This window comes from Furipterus horrens, unplaced genomic scaffold (genome assembly GCF_987537825.1).
Source record: "Furipterus horrens unplaced genomic scaffold, mFurHor1.1.pri manual_scaffold_6, whole genome shotgun sequence".
NCBI lineage: Eukaryota > Metazoa > Chordata > Mammalia > Chiroptera > Furipteridae > Furipterus > Furipterus horrens.
This window is the reverse complement of record NW_028327176.1, coordinates 68,986,083-69,001,846: the sequence shown is the minus strand read 5'-3', so window position 1 is coordinate 69,001,846 and position 15,764 is coordinate 68,986,083. Positions and strand designations below refer to the sequence as shown.

Sequence of the window (15,764 nt, the reverse complement as noted above, 5' to 3'; positions counted from 1 at the left end):
TGTCACCCAGGCAGCTCCCTGACCTCTCCACTGTGCTGGTCTGACAGCGAGACAGCGACAATATGTCCCAGGGGACTAATCAGCACTAAGTACTTAGGTCACTCCAAGGCCACTTAGGAGAACAGTGCGGGAGACAAAGCTGATGAGCCTTGTGGCTGAAAATGAGAGAAAGAAAAGAGTTAAGAGAAGGGAGGAAAGAAATATTTTTCCCCCTCAAGCTGTCTGCTTGAACTACAGAATGATTTTCATCTGAGAAATGCCACCAACCCACTTTACACAGAGAAAAGGTGAAATATTAAAATGAAATCTCTTTCCTGACAATGTTGCACTAGGAGCACACGACTGGGTTTTGAACCCAAGTGAAGGGACCCCGAGGGAGCAGCAGAGGGACTGCTGAACTTGGAGAACTGAGATCCAACACCTCAAGGGCCCACCACTCGCTGCCAGGGGGGTAGGGGGCCCTGTGACAGCCCTGACTTTAGGGGCGGGTCTTCCCAGTAATTCTGGAGCTCATTTCATCACACCTACTGGACCAGGGGGGCCAAAGGTGGCTTGAAGATGCCTGGGAGTAAGTTTATTCTTTGGCCTGTGATTTATTAAGGTGCCCAAGGATAGCTGATTTTTTTTTGGGGGGGGGTGAATGTGGGAACACAGAAGCCCTGGCGGATGTATCCAAAGAAAGCCCCCTCTTTCTGCCTTCCCTTCTGGTTGATCATCTTCCTCCTTCCTCACAGGGACCTCCAGGAGTGACGTCCAGGTAGAGACCACTTTTCCCCTTTTGCAGATAAGAAGACTGAGAACTACACCAGAAAGGGCTATTTTAATTGCGCTGGAGAGATGGGGACACTGACGAGGAATACAGGCCCAGAGACCGAAGGCCCTGCCTGCCGCCACTGCAGTGGCACAGGCCCTCGTGCCCTCTCACCAAGGGCTCCGGCCTGAGCTCCCGGTGGAGTTGCAGGTGCGAACCATCTGGTGCCACAGGGAACTGTGAGGAGCTGGGCTGTGGGAAGGCAGCAATGGAAGGGGAGTTGGAGTCAGCCTGTCTGAGCAGCAGTTCACTTCTCTTCTTTACAAGTGTCAGGAGCAGTCCCTGCCCAGGAGAGTCCTGAGTCCCACTCCTGAAGCAGCCTCAAAGATAACAATCACACTCCCATCTGGTGGGGGCTCCCTGGTGCCAGGGCACACTCAGCTCTTCCTTTGGATAGAGAAGTGGCTTTGGCAGGGCTGGAGCAGCTGGGGGCTAGCTGTGCTGTTCCATCACCATATGTGACTATGGGAGAAAATTTAGGAATCAGCACAGAAACAGGACCCAAATATTCCTGAGGAGACATGCCACAGCAAGGAGACTCCTAGGGAGGGGTCCACAGTCACTGTAAAGCCCAGACTCAGTCATGCGAGTTGTGCATGTAAAATAGAAAACGCACATGAAGGTTGCTCTGGTGTGTGGCCTTTGTAAGAGACATTTGCTCATCATGTGCCCACATGGCTGCGGGAAGGGTTTGGAGGTACTTTCAGAAACCCAAATAGGCTTGTCGACCCCAACTCTGGACCTGAGGAAATAATTAAGAGTCCTCAAAGTCCTACTTAAAAGTGCCGTGGCCATAGACACATAGGGAAGGGTGGGTGCCTCCACCCCCCAGGGTCACTGACCATGGGCTGGATAAGCTGGGATTGACCTGGGAAAGTGGTCAGGAACAGAGACCCTTGGAATGGGGCTCTCTAAACCCCTCTCTGAAAAGAGAAACCCAGCCCCTCTACTGAAAACAGTCACTGCAAATCCCCAGACAGAACCCCTGGCTAAGGAGGTTCACTGTGAACCCAGAAAGAATCGCTTCCCTAAGAATGCTAATTGTGGGACTCCTTCTTCTCTAGTTAGAGGGTATCTTACATCCTCAAGTTCTATCTCTGAAGGGAGTGGGGTTGAGAGACTCAGCCTTTTCCCAAGTTTCAACTAAAACAAAAGCAAAGTGCAGTCTTGAATGGGGGTGCATGGCCCTGCCCCCTCCTTTTAAAATCATCTTTTTCTTCCTAAATGAAATTGTTTCTTTTACCCATTGGCTCCTTGTGTTCTCAGAAGCACAGACCTCGAAGCTTTCTCTGCACAACTGGAAGCTTGGCACCTCTTGGACTGATAAATACAGCACCTTTAAAATGCTTAGAACTGAAGACAGACCAACTGTGGTGGTGAGAGAGAGTAAACACATCCCTGCTCAGTCACCCAGAGAAAGCTCCTGAGATTACAAACTGCAGTAGCTGGAAGGAGGCTGGTGCAGGCTGGGGGCTGGGGGATGGGGTGGACACAACCATGGAGCAGCCCCTCCAGAGTGCATGAGCCACCTCTGAGTCCACTCAGGACCCAAATGTGGATGTCTCTAAGCATAGCAGAGTCTGCCAACATGTCCCCCACTGGTTTCACATTTGGAAATATCCCAAGAGGGATGGCTTTATTCTTCTCCTCCAAGGGGGGCTCCATTCCCTACCCCTACACCCTTTTTGTGCAGATGAAATTCACCAGTTAAGAGAACTGGGATTTTTTGCAAAATAGAATGGGATCACTACATAACTTGATATGAATATTTGAGAAACTTTTCCTATGAAAAATAGATACTTTATACATACCTGCAACCACACACACATACATTGTTTTTATGAGAGCCAATTAATAAATGCTAATTCATTCAGGCGTATCTCCACGAATTACTGTTTCATTTAATTGCAAGGGGATTTTCCATTACTGAACTCTCCCTTGCTGATTTTTTTTTTTTGCATTATTTATATATTTTTCGGTTTCGCTAATAGTAAGGTTGGTATGTGATATTATCTGCTGTTTGTGTGTCTTAAATTTCTTTTTCATCTAAAATGTTTCCTCATTCTTGCAGCTCCATGTAATCTGGGAGAAACATCATTAGAAGCAGACATGAGTTTACACATAAATGATTAGAAAAGGCGCTGGCAGAATTAGCCGGACAGGAGGGCCTCCTGTCTGACTGTTGCTCTCAGTTCAGGGGTGCACGGGTGCACGAGTGTTCTCCACTCTGGGCCAAGTGGAAATATCTTCCCCTGTCAGTGAGTCACAAGTCTGTCCATGAGAAGATTGTGGGTACACGACTAGGAATGAAGACCATAGGGGCTCTAATTATAAAATAAACACCAAATCTCTTTATAAGTCCAGAGAGAGCAATGCATAGTTCCTGCTCCGTTTTCATGGACACAAATTAGGACTTTGACATCTAGACATCAGAAATCTAGACCAACTGGCTCCCAAAGATCCTGCCTTCCTTTATTCCTAGAAAAGCAAGGGGTTCCAGTGGGGGTTAGGGGTTGCTTAGAGGCAGCGGTGGGAATCGTGTTCAAAAGGATGTGTTCTGAGGTAGAATTTCAATTTTCTTATATTGAATGGCCAAGGTTCCATGCACCTGGCTACCCTGGTTTCTGAAATGTTTGTTCATTTTCATTTTTATTCTCCAACCACCTTCTCCCCCTTCCTCCACGCTGCCTACTTTCAGTCTTTCTTTCTTTCTTTCTTTCTTTCTTTCTTTCTTTCTTTCTTTCTTTCTTTCTTTCTTATTAATTCTTCCCTTCTTTCTCTTCACAGTGACATATTGTGGAGGATGTGAATGATTAAACTGTTTACTCCAAGGTTTAGCTATGAAAAGACATGTCACTGTAAGTAAAGTTTCACCTTTATACTCAAGTCTATCAATAATTACAGAACAAAGATGACTATTAGTAAATCTTTCTTACAATTAGCTTTTACAAAAATAATGCCATTTATTCTAAGCATACTAAGTTCTATTGATTTTACTTTTCACAAAAATTAATTACAAAGCTGAGTAACCTCCAAAATGAAGTCAGCATATAAAGGGATCGTGAAGACTGCATATCCATGAGAAATATGAACCCACAAAACATGTACCCATTAAAATTGGAGATATGAGGCCCTAAATGCAAAATTTTGAAATACTATTATAACAGTAGATACTGACTTTTGAACAAAAATATCTATTAATAATTATAACTCTATGAGATTGATTTTTGTGCAGTGTTCCTTCAATTCCTTTGTCTTCTTCAGCAAAATTAAAAGAGTCCTTTTGGGTATAGATTGATAAAATTAATTAACTTTCCTTCCACTCCAAAAATGTCCCAAATAAATGCTTCCAACAGACATCAAAAAGTGTCAATTAGAAATAATTACTTCTTATCAATCTGTGGGGCAATTAAAGTGACAAAGCTTGAAAAGATACTTATCTTAAAACTAATTCACAAGGTAGCTAAATTATCTCCTAATTAACTTGCATTGAGGAGGGTGGGAGGAAGGACCATCTTAAAACAAAGATGAATTGAGGAACCCCAATATTTCTTTATGCTCTTTCAGATGTTTCCATCCCAGGAAGACCTTATTTTCAACCCCAGTGAGAAACCTGGGAAGAAAACAGACTCTTCCCAAATGCCTTTGGTCCCTTTCCTCCTTTCTAAAACCCAGAGGAGGGCACAGGGCTTCACAGCTCAGGTCTGGGGAGTTAGAGGCATGCTCCCCCGTGATCTGAAGTCTCATTTTCTCACCTGAATAACCGATTTTCAGGAGCTGGGCCACAGGGCTGAGGCAAGTTGTTCCACGTAACTTTTAATGACAACCTTCTTGCTTTATTAAACTCTTTTCCTCACTTATACGGTATTGATTACATTTAATATTTATTTATATGTCATTTATCACTTCCCATGCATCTTTGAATATTTTAAAAAATGTTTTTGCTTTAGAAGATCTTTGGTCCCCGATGCTACAAAATTCCCAGTGGCTTTTAAGAAAGGTTCAACCCATTGCTAACCAGCGCACACCAGAATAATTTGATATTCGCTCTCCACATCCCTTCAGAATGAAGCTGTATAAATCATATATACAAGGCAACATCAGCCGAGAAGGAACCTAGAGTAGGCTGGTGGGCGAAGCGCAGAGGCTCGCAGGACACTAGAAGAAGCAACTACAGTTGGTGCGCCTGCCCTGCTTCTGTGAGACACTCGACAGCCTGAGCCCTGGCCTGCCGCAGAGGAAACAGATGGGGGTCTCCAGGTGAAGGCCCTTAGAAATGGATGTGCTGGGGGAAGGAAGCTCTAACACCCAAGCAAGAAACGAGCTTACAAAACCAGGAGGAGCCAGTTTTTGAACTGAGCTCTACATACAGGGCAACAGCGTCGAAGAAACTGATCAGAAGGACAGGGGTCCTCGCTCAGGTTAGCCCACAGGGATTTAGAAAAGAAACAGGGGCAGCCTGGAACCCTCTGAGCTTCATTTTAGGCAATTCTCTTCTGTTTTATTAGCGTCACATGAAACTAAAGGAGAAAGTCTATTCTCCGTCCCGCTCAGCTTTACTTCTTTGTTTGTTTGCGGGGGACGGGCTCTCTGGCTCCCCTAGACTGAAAAAGGCATGAGGCCTCCGGCTGCCCGATGCACTACTCCTTCCCCAAACCAAGGGTCATTTGCTTCTGAGCTCTCGAAATCCTCCCAGCATCTGGGACTGTTGATTTAAAATAAAAACAAAATGTGTCCTTTCTTTCTTTCTTTCTTTCTTTTATTCCCATTTATTCTAATGAGTGCTCCTAGAATGAAAATAAGTAGCGAAAACAAAATCAATTCAGCCCAAGGGACTGCGACTTCCTCTTATTTCTCAAAGGAGCTGGTCCAGCGCGGTAAATTCAGGTCCGAGAGCACCCACTGCTACCACCGCGGGAATGGTCAGGGGAAAGTCAGGGGGCGCGGGTTGGAGATCCACTGGGAACGGAGCGGAAGCGGCCGGACCAGCCTGGCGTGAGATCCCGCACCCGGCGAGCGCTCGGCCTCGGAGACTGTCCTGCTCCCGAGGCCGGGCGACGCCCGGTATTGTATGCGATTTAGCTAACGACTAAACGGCGAAAACATAGTTCTGGCCTCAGAAAATGGTCCATGAGCGCGCGTGGCGCGCTGGGCAAGGGTTGATGGGGCAGCCCCTCTAGGTCCCCGGGCTCCGGAAAGGGCCGCGAGGTCTCCGACCCGCGCCCCCAGAGGGACGGCAGTGGGAGGGTGCTGCTGACTCGGTCGCCGCCACTCAACAAACCGGAATAAGAAACGGTGCGGCGCCCGGGGTCTCCCTGAGCCCCACACCCTGGAGACTGGGCCCTGAGATCCGAGGCTGCGCGCGAACCTGGACCGCAGCGCTCTGGCTAAATAGAGATCTCAGCCGCGCGCTGCGCAGATCAGACCCTCCTTATTGTAACAAATGTCCCGTTTGCCGAGCGGACTTCATATTCGCCAAGAATTCATCTGAAATATTGATTTCCTCTCACTTCGCCAACCCAAATCGATAGCGCTGCGCCCTGGCCCCATAAATAGCTTTCCCCGCGGCCGACCCGGCTCCATTCATCACAGCGGCCGGGCCGCGCCTCTGCCCGCTGTCCACACTTGATGCACGCCCATTAGCCTGATCCTAGGGCTCCTTTCCGAAGAAGACCCTCACCCTCCACCCCGCCCTGGTCTGGGCAAGGAGATGGAGAGATCAGGTGCCGCGGTCAGGGACTCCGAGCGCCTTTGAAGGCCCTGGGTTAGAGGTTCGGTACCAGGGGCAGCTCAGTCCTTGCAGGCCCGACGCCCCGCGCGCTGCTCCCTGCCTGCCCCGTGCTCGAATAGGAGACGTCCGAACCTCGGAGCTCACTCACGGCCCCGAGGCCGTGGATCACGGGCTCCTTTCCCGCTGGCTTTAGAAGTGCCCGGGGCGCACAGTCCTGCCAGGGGATTTAGGAGCGCTGCACGCACCGGGACAAGTGCTTAAAGGTCGAGGCAAGGGAGCTGGAAGTCCAGCAGCGCGCCGCCCCTCTCACGGGCCATGCCAGCCAGGGTGGGAGCGAGGGATAACTCTCTGACCCCACGGAGAGCTCCTCACCGCTCCGCGTGGTCCACAGGAACCAAGGACCGCAGAGGCAGCTCCGCTGGACCCCGGCAACCTCAGGGCCCGAAAGCGGAGTGGCGGTGGCAGCGGAGAGCCAGGCCCGAGGCGACCCAGCTGCGTCCCCACGCAGAGGGGACCCGCAAGCCCGGCGCGCACGCCCCCAGCCCCGCCGACCTGAGCGCACGCACGGACGCACGGCGACGCGGGGCTCAGGGTCCAGCCACGAGCGTTCTTACCTGATCTGATGGAGTTGTGAGGCATCTCGGAAGATCGCTCGCGGCCCGCGGCGGGCTCAGGGAGTCCTCACGCAGGTCCCTGCCGCATCCGCTGCACCGCTGCCCTGCAGACCCAGGGGAAGGGGCATGAGAGCATGTTTGCTGCCTTAGACCTCCACCCAGGCCCTGTCTCCCTGGTCTTCGTAGCGTGGCTGGATTCGGAGGGTTTAGGCGAAGTGTAAGCAACCTCAACCTGGCCCAGCACACACATCAGGATCCGCAGGGCCCGGGACTGGGAGTCTGCCACCAAAGTCTCAACTCCTGCCCCGGGTGCTCTCTTTCTCTGCTCTTTCTCTGCTGCCCCAGCCTCATTCAGTTTAACTTGGGAGGGGAAAGGCTTCTTGGGACCCTTCTTCCTTCTCAAATCAACCCTCTCCCCCAGTCAGCTTTCAGCCAGCCCTGCGCAGCATACCTGGCCAGCAGCCTCAGGCCCTCAGTGCCTGGGTCCGCCACGAGGGTGCCCTGGGCCGGCGTCTCTCCTCGGTCCCAAGTTCGTTCCCATCCACCAGGCATCGCCACTGGTTTTATCCCGCCAGGGCCCTGAGACAAGGGTCTGGAGAGGCCCGCAGCCCGGCGATTGGCTGGCTGGGTGCAGGGGGGTGAGGGAAGGGGAGGATTTTGCAAGGGGGACATGGCTGAGTGGACTCAGGAGTTAGAAACATTCTCTGGAGCTTCTGTTTCTAGCGGAGAGGAGAGGGAAGCAGCTGAGCCCTAACTCAGTAGACCTGGAAGTATTCAAGGAGTGGGAGATGGCGACCTCAGGGCCTGAAGATGAGGGTCTCTGGGTCCTCCTGGGGTCCCTGACCAGCAGACCTGAGAGGCACAGCTGCTCTACAGCCCCTGTCCTCTTCCTGCTCCTGGTCTGCTCACAGGCAAGCGGCCTATTCTTTCACAGGAGGGAACTATTGTTTTTTCATGCCTGCTTCTTAAAGTGGAGGCTGCTCACCTTCTCTCGCCACTGGTGTGGACTTCTTCCAGGGCAGAGTCCCAAAGAGCCCCTGAGCCCATTCTCTCCTTTCCACCAGACAGGGTCCACACCCTGGTACTACTAGGTTAATGACAATGGTCACCTGACCCTTTTCATAGGACCCGCTCTCTCCCAACACACACACAGCGCCAGCCCTCTTTCTTGCTCCTTGAGGATTTTGCACTTGGGAGAAGAGTTCTGAAGACTGGCAGCAAGAGCCTAGATTTCTTCTCAAGGTGGAAGGCTGTTACAAAGGGCAGGACAGGGCTGCCCTCCGGCCTTGTCTGCAGAAGTCAGCAGCCCTGGGGAGGTGAGGGCCTGGGTGTGGACAAGAAGGGTCTCTTGTGTGGGACTGAGGAGCCCTTTGTGGCAAAAAGTTGCCTTCCTTCCTCAAGGAGAGAAGTGGGGTACAGGCAACACTGTTCGGGGTGGGGCAAGGCCTCAATGCTCCTGTATCTCAGGCCAGGCTCCTGGACTCAGGGTTACAGCTGAGAGGACAGCGTGTCCCTGGTCCTGAGGGGCTCTGTTCCCTGGAGAGGCTGCTCTAGAACAGGGAGGCCAGAGGTCCTGGAGTGAGAGGGGAGTGAAGGGGCCCAGGAGAGGGGTTAGTCAGGGTGTGTGTGTATGTGTGTGTGAGTGAATTCAGATAATTTTTCTTAATTAAAAAAAATAAGTTCTATCTTTCAGGCTAATCCACTTCCTCCTCCCACCCAGACTTTCTCATTTCTCGATTTAGCAGAAATTAATCATTTTGTGAAAAAGAAAAGAATACCTATGACCCCAAATGTATCCTCTGCATTTGTGAATGTCTCTAAACAAAACAGTAGGTGCTTTATTGTTTAAAAAAATTCTCTAAAATGGTTATTTACAGTTGCTCTGTGGTTTCCAGATGTGCAGCACTCCACTTCCCTGGTCAGAGTCCAGATGTTGAGATGGAAGTGGACCAAGGCATGGCTCCCACCACTGAGTGGCAACTGGCCCCCTGCTCCATAAGGGAGTGTGCATGCTGGAAGCCAGGAAGAGGCTCCCCTCCTGCCCGCCCTCAGCAGGGCTGGGAGGCTGTGCTCCAGGGTGAGCTTGACAAGCCCTCATCCCAAGAGTTCTGCAAACTGCACAGGGGCCACTCACTGAGGAGCTGAGAGGTACCAACACACTTGAAAGATTTTTGGCAAAACATCTCAAAGGACAAAAAAACAACAACGAGTCATCAAAAACATTCTGTTCCTTTCCCATGTGTAAGCTCATCTTTAAAAAGTCATTTTAATATGAAAATTTTTGTAGAAGTTCTCATACTGCAGCAGGAGGAACTCAATGAGCCTGTTGCTGCTCCTGCTCCTGCCAACTCCTTGGGGCCAGCCTCCTTCTCTGTAAAATGAGGATATCATGATTTATTTTCAAATTTAAAAAAATCTATGATTCTCTTAGTTAAGAAGGAAAATCTCAAGTCTTTCTTTGATGTTACTTAAAATTTCAAAATAAATTTAGCATCATGACTAAGAGACTCTCAGGTCAATGGGAAATTTAGACACACTTTTTAGAACCAATACCTTCTTTAGCCCTTCTCAGATTTGATGCCTGTGAGTCTTTCATGCCGAGATTGTCAACCAGCAACTTGTGGTTTAAGTCTAGTTACAATTTTTTTCACGCAGTGTTTTTCCAAGAAAATTTATTTAGTTGTCAATATGAAAATAAATAGAGAAGAGAAAATAACTTTCTTGCCTTTGAAATTTTGACAGATCTGGCCACAGATCTGAGTGTTTCTTTGTGGAAATGAATATTCTTTCAAGCTTAACATTCAAAGAGTTTAATATCCATCCCTGCAATGGCCTAGGTCCAGTGAGTAGTCTGTGGTTTTCTAATTTTAGTTTGATCTGCTGCGCCTTCTAAAGATGGCCTTTTTTTCTGAGGCTCAGTTGAAATCCAGAGAGCTGGTGGTACTGCTTGTCAGGGGGGAGGCGGAGGGCATTCGTTCCCTGGATGTGGGATTTTGGGTGCTGAAACCAACTGTCCCAGGCAAACCAGGATGAGCTGGTCATCTAGCTGATGCAGCAGGGAAGCAGGTGGTTTGGGGTCTTTTCCAAGCAGCTCAATGTTCACACTGACTACGGAGTGGTGTTTAATTGCGCAGCTGGAATCCCACCTCCTGGCTCAGGCTGCTTGGCCCCTGGAAATCCAGCGTGCACCTCGGGCCTCTCTCCCTTGCCCCATGTACCCTGGGAGAGGGCAGCCTCGGGGGAAGGTTTCTGCCCCCAAGAGCCCTCCTTGGTTACCTGCCCTGCCACGCGTCATGTGGTGAACACCTTCTGGGACTAAAGTGCACTCTTTGAGAAGGAAACATCCACTCCTGCTTTGAGTTAGGAGGTAAGTGGTTCAGCTCTGGCTCCCTGGGATGGGCCCTTGCCTTGCTCTGAGACTCAGTTTCCTCTTCTTTGGATGTGGGTGCAGGTAAGAAGTGTGGAGGGGAGGCCCTGTTTTAGCTTTGATGTGAGGTGAATAGAATTATGGATGTAAAAGCCCTTTGAAAGCTGCAGCTCTGCACAAAGTTAATTATTATTATACACTGGCAGGGTAGTACTTCTAAAAAGGCAGAGTTAAAACTGCTCTAAACTTTTGCTGTAGAAGTCGGTTCCTTTAATCCTTTCCGAAAAGCACTGTGAGCCCCAGGTGATGGACAAGTGATTTCCTGTTGGCAGGAAAGGGCCAGTGAGTGAGCTGTAGGTGTTGGGTGGGTGGGTGTGGGGCTGCATGGGGGCAGGGGTGTCTGTGAGGGGACTTAGAAAGCAGGAGCACAGCCAAAGGGAGTATGGGCCCCCACAGGGGCAGAGACTCCAGCCAGCACGGTTTTGCAGAGGGCAGAAGTGCTCAGGGCAGGCTCTCCACTCTGGCTTGCCCAGTTGTGCCACAGCCACACAGGATTTCTACCCTGTCCCCACACCTCAGGAAATGGCCACAGCTTGCCCTGAGGCCTCCTGGTGGTGGTGCCAGAGAATCAATCATTAATAATCTCCTGTTCCTACCCTCCGCCCCCCAGGCTTTCAAAACCCAGAAATAGAAATACAGGTCCTGGCAGGTGAAAGGAAAGGGCCACCGGTTGTGGAAGGCACTTTGGAAAAAGCCACTGGTGGCAACTGTCCAGTTGGTTTCAGGTTGGAGAAGTGTCCTGGGCACATCTCTCTTAAGCTCCTTGCCCACCTGCAGTGCCTTGATGGCTACCACCTGGGCTGCTGGGTTGAGACTGCTGTTTTCAGGCTTGAGTAGGAAGGAGCCTGATGGGGCAGCCCAGAGGAAGGTGACAAGGAGAAGAAAGGGGCAATGTAGAGAAGGGATAACGCAGGTCTGTAATAGTTTCTTTTCTTTTTTTTAAGTTACAAACAATGAGCTGGGTCCTTTTGCAACCTGTTTTGCAGATGAGAAAACAGAGCCCCAGGAAAATAAGTCCCATGTCCCAGGTTCTTAGCTGGTGGGTAGATGACTCAGAGTCCTAATGGGCACTGGTGACCCAGGCCTTCCCGTAAGTGTTAGGCTCTCTGCTCTCCACTCTCCCAGCCTAAGCCCTCCCTCCCCAGCACCCATGCCCCTCCCTTCAGGAGGAAGGTTCTGGAACCCGGGGAGTGGCCAGGGACTAGGTCAGATCCTGGTGGCTAGAACACCTCCTGCAGCAGGAGAGGGGAGCAGCTCAGAGTGATGGGGGCAGGGAGTGCTTCGCCTCAGCCAGGCCCCTGCCTCCAGCCTGGAGCAGCAGGCTTCAGGACTCAGGAGCCCTCCCAGGCCAACACAGGGCACCTGAGTGGGCTGCCTTCTGGACAGCTGTCCTTGGGGAGGCATCAAGGAAAAATCCCAGGCACAGGGCTCTTCGTCAGACTTGGGGCGGGCTTTGTTCTCCATGCCCTTGGAATGTCAGAGGTTCCTGCTCTTGGCACAAACCCCAGAATAGAGCCTGCCCTCCCCTGACCCTCAGCAGCCCCCAGGGGCCTGAGGAAGGGATCAGGACCCTGGTGGCTGGGAAGTGGGGCTGGCTGGCTGCCCCAGAATGAAGGCTCCACATTTGAGCCCAGCAATCCTGGGCTCAGGCTCTCCTTCCAGTTAGGCATCTTGCATTGTGCTGCAGGCAAACAGCCCTACCTCCCCTGTACCTGCAGGAGCAGCCCTGAGTACGTGGGATGTAGCACCCATGTTTTGTCTCTGGACCCCAGTGCCCAGTGAGGTGGCCATCCTTGGTGTTATACACCTGCATCTGAGGATGGACACGCCCTCACCTTGACGGAACTCTGGGCACGACACTCACTTCCTTCTAATAACAGCAGCTACCTCCACTAGTATTTAGGAAGTATGGCTAAGTGCCAGGGACTGTCGAGTGCCTATGTGTAATCCCAGTTATTTTCCACGACACCCAGAGAAGCTGAGTTTTGAGGCCACCAGCACATAGCGTTGCTCCGGGTCACTCGGTTGCCTGCAGAGCCAGGATCTGACGTCGGCTCATCCGAACCCGAACCCTGAGCCAGCATTCTCTCTACACCCCACAGGTATTCCAGGGCCTAGACTAGTAATAGCTTCAAGAAAGCTTTGGAACAAAGTAGAAATCAAACTGGAAAAATGGTCTCCTTTGTTAGTTTCAGAGGGCACCAGTGGCTTGTTGTTGGAGGAAGCTGACCTTTAGCAAGGAGACATAGGTTTCCTAGGCGGTCAGACAGGACAGGAGTGAAAGGAGGAAAGAAACCGAAGCCACTGCCCCAGCTGAATTCTCATGCACTTGGCAAAGCTTAGACACTAGACACATTGGTGGCAAGAGTGAGTGAATTATACACCCATACATTTTTCTTTTCTTTTCTTTTTTGCTCTTCAGCTTTATTGAGGTAAATGGACAAAATTGTAAGATATTTAAAGTGTACAACATGGTGACTTGACATATATACACACTGTGAAAGAACTCCCATCTAGTTCATTGACATCTCCATCACCTCACATATTTATCATTTTTTTAATGGTGACAACATTTACATTTTAATTTCCTAGCAAATTTTAGTATATAATAGTGTTATCAATGGTGGGCACCATGTTTTACAACAGCTCCTCAGACCTTACATCTCTACAGACATTTTCCTAAGCTTTGCTTCAGAACCCTTCATTTTTAGATGTGTCGTCTCTGTGTAGCAGCATTTCCTCTTTTTGTCCCAAGCTCCTCTCCGTGAGCCTCACGCAGTGTGCTGTGCCCCGACAGCTTCCGTGTGCTTCATCCACACTTCCTGTCGCTTTGCAGACTTGGATCCCATCTGCTCTGTGACTTCTGCTTCCAAGCAGAATCACGTCCCTCAGGCTCACTGTGGTGGAGAGGGCCCAGGGTCCAGGAGAAGGACCTTTTCCCACTTGAATCTTGATGCCTCTGTCCTTCCATAATGCAGAGACAGTGTAAGAGTCACAACTGGTAGCTGACTATTGGTTAAGGAGCTGGGAATCTGGCACCAGAGCTGGAACCCTGGCACAGTCCTGTCCTGCTGTGTGACCTTTTGCATGGCCTGCCTTCTCTGAGCTGAGCAGTGAGACCAGTAATGGCACTTGCATTGCCCTGGATGACTGAGCAGACAAAGTGCGTGGAGCACATGGGTGCTCAGTAAATGCTGGTGACTGAAGGTAAGACTAGCCCCGATAAAGGGGACAGAATGCTGCTCATAGGCCTATGGATGGTGTCACTGTCACCATACTCAGGACACCAGGAGACAGGGACAGATTCTGAAAATGGCGATGGGGCGAGGAGACGGAAGAGGAGGAGAACTGAACTTGCAGGTCCTCGCACACCCAGACAGAGCACAGGGTCTCAGGCCTGGGAGCTGCATCCTCACTCCCTCCCCAGCTCTGGCTGTGCACTCACCCCGCTATCCTCTGAGTGCCCATGACAGCACGTGTGGGCCAGAACCTGCCCTCGGCCTGGAGACCTCTCCTCCCGGAGAGTGTTCCTGTGGCTCCAGAGGGTGGGATCAGAATATGACATCCTTCCTAGGAGGGTGGGGTGGGCTTAGCTCCCCGGTGGGCGATGTCTGACCTCACTGCCACTTTCTGATTCATTGAGACGCCAGAGTCTTCTCCAGTTTTCTTTCTGTTTTTGTTTATTAATTTTTAGCTTATGCACATAATCGTCGGCAGCCGTCCGTCTCGAGACGATGGTGTAGCTTCTTAAGAGTCTATCTGCACCGCCGAGGATGGCTGTGCAGTCCGACTCGGGAGTGACACGGTATCTGTCTCCTCCCGTGTTGAATCGACATCTTGCGATGACGCTGGAGTGTCCTCTCCAGTGAAGCTGAAGCTACAGAGCCTGGGCAGGGTGATATGGAGGGTCTGCTGTTGCCCATGCAGCAGACACCCCCTCTCTTCGCAGCTGAAGGATCCAAGGGAAAGACGGAGTCAATACAGCTTGGCTTTAGGTGTGCCGCAGGAGTTGCCGGTGTTGACTACAACGTCAAACCGCCTTAGGGACTCCGGCTCCGGATTTTCTGTCGGGGTTTACTCCCTTAGCCTTTCCCCTGAAGAGGTATGCCGCAAGGCAGCGGAGGTTTTTTGGAGTCAGAGTTTTCCTTCTCTGATAATAATAATTCACACAGTGTTGATAAATGTCTCCTTCTTCAGCCCTTAGCCTGAGGTAAGCCTCTTATGATTTGATATTTGTCCTTGCAGCCCTTTCCTATTCATATCTCACGTCTGTTCCCCTGGAAGTGAGGACTTTGTTGCAGGGCGTGCGTGGGGCGCACACAGGAGCATGCTGCACATAAGGTTTGCTCTGCACGCTGCTTTTACTCCCTTGGCAAAGTCTTGAACAGCTTCCCATGTCAGGACATATATCTACCTTGTTCTTCTCAACTTCTCCATCAGAGTTCAAAATGTGGATGTAATATGTTCTAGTAACTGTCCCCGTTCCATGGATATTGATCTCTCATTTTTTCTTATAAAAACTGTTCTGCAACGAACTCTTTGTGCACACATGTGATTACTTTCCTGGAGAAGCTGGAAACGAGAAATGGAATTGTGGGAGCACAGGGTGGTCACCTTTAAAATAGAACAAATGGGCTTCCCACAAGCCTAGTCTGTCTGCTCTTTTCATTGTTCTTCAATATACCTTTGAATGTTGAAGGTAGGCAGGTTGAGCAGGTAAGAATAGGGATCTGGCGAGGTTCCCCAATCCTTCAGGCAGTGCCTATGGTCCACAGAAGCTCAGGCAGGCATCCTGATGGGGGAATGCCCTTCCCCCTGAGATCACCCTTGACTGCCCAGAGGGAACCAAGGGATAGAGAGTGTGACCTCAGCCCTCGATCACCCAATGCCACCTTCACAGGTCAAATAGGGTAGCAGATCAGCATTATAATCTTTCCTTCAGGATTCAAGAGAGAGCTGGACCCCGTGCTTGCAACTCAGTCTCTCTATTCCAGAACCTGAGAAGCTGTGAACTCCAAGTCAGAGACCTGGGTTTGTGACACAGCTCTGCCCTGAGCTGTGTGACCTTGGGAAAGTCACTCACCCACTCTGATCCTCAGGTTCCTCAGTTTTAAAAATGTCATAATTATTCACATCCTATCAGCAGGGTGGTGTGAAAGTGATTTGTAAACTGTTAAGAAA

At 50.4% G+C, this 15,764-nt stretch overlaps 1 protein-coding gene across 2 annotated transcripts in view; it reads right to left on the bottom strand.

The window, feature by feature from the left end:
- The window catches only part of PAX8 (paired box 8), a 51,980-nt gene extending 44,308 nt beyond the window's left edge, over positions 1–7,672 (bottom strand). The window contains exons 1-2 of one of the 2 annotated variants that reach the window (XM_090281712.1): positions 7,608–7,672; positions 7,157–7,260 (exon numbers count right to left, since the gene is read on the bottom strand). In XM_090281712.1, the coding sequence (XP_090137838.1) occupies positions 7,157–7,181 (25 nt within the window). In that variant the 5' untranslated portion in view covers positions 7,182–7,260; positions 7,608–7,672. Of the gene's footprint in view, positions 1–7,156; positions 7,261–7,607 lie in introns of those variants that run through there. The other variant, XM_090281711.1, reaches the window with a different exon arrangement.
- Positions 7,673–15,764: the final 8,092 nt, after the last annotated feature.